Here is a 5000-nt window from a genome sequence, read left to right on the forward strand (position 1 = left end):
AGTGTGCCATTTGACACAAAACATTCCTCAGTTTTTTCCGTGTTTATTTTATTCGCATAGACTTGATGCATCAGAATCATTTATATCTCAGTTTTCTGATCTTCTGTTATATAGACGAGTGCTGGTCAGCTCTGGGCGTTCACTCGCTGCCCGGCTCCAGCTTCAGCGCCTCGACCCATCAGCCCGACCACCCTCCGTCAGCGGGACGCCTGCACGCCCGAGACCCCCAGCGAGACCTGCAGGGCTGGAGCCCGGAGCCGAAGGAGTACCGAGAGCTGTCGGCCGGGACCCCCGAGGAGACCGGACCCTCCACCGGCCCGTTCCTGCAGATCGACCTGCTCAGGCGCCACAATATCACAGGTGACCCTCGACAGCTGCTTCTGAAGCTCGATTCAACACAAGTATGCCTTTCTCAGTGTTGGGGTAACCAGGGGTGCCACTGGCAATTTTGGGCCCTGTGAAAGAATATGAGGTTGGGCTCCCCGACCGCACCCGCTCCATTAAGAAAAATCTATTTTTTGGGGGCCTCAAAGGTGAGTGGGCCCTTAAAGTGGCGCCCCTTCGGGTAACTTGAGTTACGTCATCAGATTACTTTTTCAAGTAACTAGTAACGCATTACTTTTAAAATTTACAACAAAATATCTGAGTTACTTTTTCAAATAAGTTACGCAAGATACTTTATTTCCGATTTATTGACTGACAGCTGTCGTTCTCATGTTGAGACAAATCAAAGTGCAGAGGCGTTTTGTGTGTGTGTGTGTGTGTGTGTGTGAGTTAGTGAGTGTGTGTGTGTGTGTGAACATGATGGTTATAGTAGATCTAGTCTATAAGCATTTACTCATCTCACTTGCACAAAAAAAGATTCAATATTCCTCGAAATGAATAAAATCGGTAACACTTTACAATAAGGTTCATTAGTTAACATTAGTTAATTACATTAGTTAACGTTAACTAATAATGAACTGCACTTATACAGCATTTATTCATCTTTGTTAATGTTAACTTCAACATTTACTAATACTTTAGTAAAATCTTGTTAACATGAGTTAATGCACTGTGAACTAACATGAACAAACAATGAACAGCTTTATTCATATTAACTAACATTAACAAAGATTAATAAATGCTGTAACAAATGTATTGCTCATTGTTAGTTTATGTTAGTTAATACATTAACTAATGTTTAATAAATGAACCTTATTGTAAAGTGTTACCATAAAATCTGTGAAATGCAGAATCAGAATACTATGCAAACCTCCAATAACTAAATATGTTAAATAAAACATACATTTTAATGCATTTAATCTCACTTTATTGACCAATGAACTTGCTTCTGACATTCGATGATTCAATTAAACCATAAGCAAAAATGACTATAGATATTTTAGTTTTTATTGGTAAAGTAAGTGTATACGGGTCCTATTGTTCCGTTATCCAGAATATCATCAGCTGAAGGTTTGCTTGAGCGGCGCCCTCTACTGTACAGGAGTGAATCTGCATTTCCTTCAGCCGGAGGATTATTATTTCACTTTTAGTGTGAAAGGGTCTTTACATTTGCCCAAAAATATAACTTTTTTGTTATAAAAAAACAAGCCCAGCCCAGATGGGAAAAAAGTGCCGCAAAAGTAACGTAACACATTCCTTTTCTAAAAAACTAACTAACTAACTAACTAACTAACTAACTAACTAACTAACTAACTAACTAACTAACTAACTAACTAACTAACGCAATTAGTTTTTAAGGGAGTAACGCAATATTGTAATGCATTACTTTTCAAAGTAGCGTTCCCCAACTCTGGTCATATTTGTAAGTAAATATAGTTCAGATACTCGTGCTGTTACTAGGCCGCTGTTATATTCCATATATAATGAATATGGCTGGTGCCTATATGGAAGAAGAAGTTTTCAAGCACCAGTAATAAACTAAAGTTGTGATGTGACTGTGTTCTGTAGGCTTGTTGACTCAGGGCGGCGGCGTGTTCGACACGTTTGTGTCCGGCTTCTGTCTGCAGTTCAGCGGCGACGGCCGGCAGTGGTTCACGTATAAAGAGATGATCACGGACGCCAGACCCAAAGCCAAGGTGACGCACACAGACCTGAACCTTACAGAGTACACACACACTTTCTGCCAATCTCACGGGAATATTGAGAAGCTATAGAGTAGGATCCTTCATATCTCTGATGTCTTTAGTTTGATCAGATTTAAAAAAGAGAGATACGCTGTACCGATTCTTCTACCCCTGGATAACTTTAGATTACATACTTTCGTGTGTTTACATTATATGCACTTACACACCGACTGCCAACTAAACACAGACATTAGACGTTACTCACCGACTCATGACCGGATCTTTTATCGCCGGGACCGCTTCATCTTTCAGTTTCAAACGGCTTGTAAATCCAGAGTCGAACTGGACCTTGTTCATAAAACATTCGTCACCCAAATGCCGGGAACAAACAAACACACTTGCATACAAACACACAAACTGCATCTGTTCCCCTCACGCTGGGTTCTGTGGGAAACTGAACACAACCAAAAACTAGTGATGTAGTTTCAAACAAAGCTTCGAAACCTTTACGGATGTTTTGTTCTGGATCAGTGGTTCAGAGCGTGTGTCAAACTGCCAGAGTCACGAGATTTCAGGCAATGAGGCTTTATTACGTTTCGAAGCGTTTCAGTGTAAATGAGTCAGAATGCATTGAAATATCATTAGACATCCAATTTAAAGTTGGAAATTTGTGTAATATTGGATCAGTTAATGGGTTAGTTCCCCCAGAACTGTAAACTCTGTCAGTAATTACTCTCCCTCATGTTGTTCCCCGTCAGACTCTCCTTCAAAAATGTTTAAAATAGTCCTACAGCGGCTCAACCTGAAGTTCATCAAGCGTTTTTTTGTGTGCAAAAAAACTAAAATAACGCCTTAAGGTTGAGCCGCTGTAGTCACTTGGACTATTTTAAACATTGTCTTTAACACTAGAACTACCGGAATGGGCTTTATGCACAGCTGCACTACTTCCTGAACTTTAGGCAGCTCCTTTGTTTCCTGTCTGCCATTATTGGACAAACTGATTAATCCAGGTGTGTCTGATTATTGTTGTTGGTCAGACACACTCGGATTAATCAGTTTGTCCAATAATGGCAGACAGGAAACAAAGAAGCTGGCTAAAGTTCAGGAAGTAGTGCAGCTGTGCATAAAGCCCATTCCAAAACTACTAGAAGCGGTCATAGCGGTCATTTTGACCGTTCATACTTTGACGTTCATATGGCCGTACTGAACGTCATGTCATCTCTACATTGGAACCTTCTTTTTAAGTTTTCCAATGAAGCTTTTAATTCCTGTCATCATGTTATGACGCTATCGCCCTTAAAACAAGCACAAAAGAAAGATTGCCCCGATAGGTGCTGCCATGTGAGGAAAGTTTTGCGTACATTTCCCCCCACCGCATTTACCACGTGACAAGACATGCAAAAATGTGAGGAAACGTCAAAGCTTCATACCGTTAGCCTACAGCACCGTTTGTACATAAGTTATGCTATGCAACGGGTACCAATAGGCGGGAAATGTAGCGGATTTATGTATCAATAATGCGTGCGGTGAAATAGTCAGAACTGTTTTGTGTTTTGTGATTTTAATACAATAACAGTGTCAGAATAAAATATACACATATTTAGGAAAAGTCAGAGTCCTACAGCCAAATTGATTTTATTTTAACAAAGTTATTACACTGTAAAATTTAAAAACGGTCAAAATGACCGTCTTGGGAGTTCTAGTGTTAATAACTTTCTGGGCCGGCAAGTTTAAATTACAAAAATGCTGGGTTGTTTTAATTTTGGGTCAAATATGGACAAACCCAGCCATTGGGTTACATTTTTTTATTACATTTTTAACCCAACGTTTGGGTTTGTCCATATTTGACCCAAAATTGGGTTAAAACAACCCAGCATTTATTAGTGTATGGAGGAGTGAGACACTCTCAGATCTAATCACTAACATCTTCATCTGTGTCCCGAAGATGAAGGAGAGTCTGACGGGAACAACATGAGGAGAGTCATTACTGACAGAGTTCTGGGGAACTGACCCTGTTTTGCTTCTTCCAGGTGTTTCAGGGCAACAGTGATGACCGCGGCGTAGCTCTGGCCCGTCTGGACCGGATGGTGTCGGCTCGGTTCGTGCGGATTCTTCCTCATGACTTTCAGAACGGGATCTATCTGCGAGTCGAGCTCATGGGATGCGCTGACGGTACACGCCGATCTCCCTGTCCATCTCAGCGCTCCAGACTAACACTCGAGAGCTGTGGCTTCATCAGAAATACAGTTTAATCATACAATTACTATTGTTTTACATTAATAAGAGTTACTAATAATATTACATCATTATTTCTTGGAAATGCACACGTGACAGTAAAGCACTGAGCTTGAGACGCAGTTAAAATGAACTTTTAACAACCTAATTTTCACAGGGACAAATTTGAATGTTAATGTAAATTTTAAATGTTACATTGTTCTATAGTATCATTCTGAACTGACCGACAGCTTCAGTGATTATAAAAAGATCGCTCTTTACTTGCGTTCTGTGTAATTCAGTCACAATTTGAGACTTTTTGAGATTCTTGACTTTTCCTTTTTCATACTTACAAAAAGTGTCATACTTTGAGAAAAACGTGATGATTTTATCATAGGGATTGTTAATTTTAATAAACTGAAATGAAATAAAATACAAACACTAAAACAAAATTACTAAGACTTTAACTAAAATGAACATTAATTCAAAATATTAATAAATACTATAATAGTATAATTACCAATACAGGTGAGAATATATATTTTTCTTTTATTTAGTTTATGGATCTGGAATTTAATGTTATGATATAAAACCAAAAGAAAGAAACAAAAAATATTTTGCATCAGTTGTCATTAGCATATTGCAAATATATATATAATTCTCTATTACTGTAAGTGAAATATGAAAAAAAAAATTTTTTGATTTATTATGTGAAAA

The 5000-nt window shown here is 38.7% G+C and overlaps 1 protein-coding gene across 1 annotated transcript in view; it reads left to right on the plus strand.

The window, feature by feature from the left end:
* Positions 1-5000, plus strand: part of sspo (SCO-spondin) — a gene marked incomplete at its 5' end in the record, with an annotated part of 129056 nt that overhangs the window by 49616 nt on the left and 74440 nt on the right. The window contains 3 exon segments of the mRNA XM_079601793.1: positions 115-360; positions 1954-2081; positions 4100-4241. Coding sequence (XP_079457919.1) covers positions 115-360; positions 1954-2081; positions 4100-4241 — 516 coding nt within the window.

This window comes from Phoxinus phoxinus (genome assembly GCF_949152265.1).
Source record: "Phoxinus phoxinus genome assembly, chromosome: 24".
Taxonomy (NCBI): Eukaryota; Metazoa; Chordata; class Actinopteri; order Cypriniformes; family Leuciscidae; genus Phoxinus; species Phoxinus phoxinus.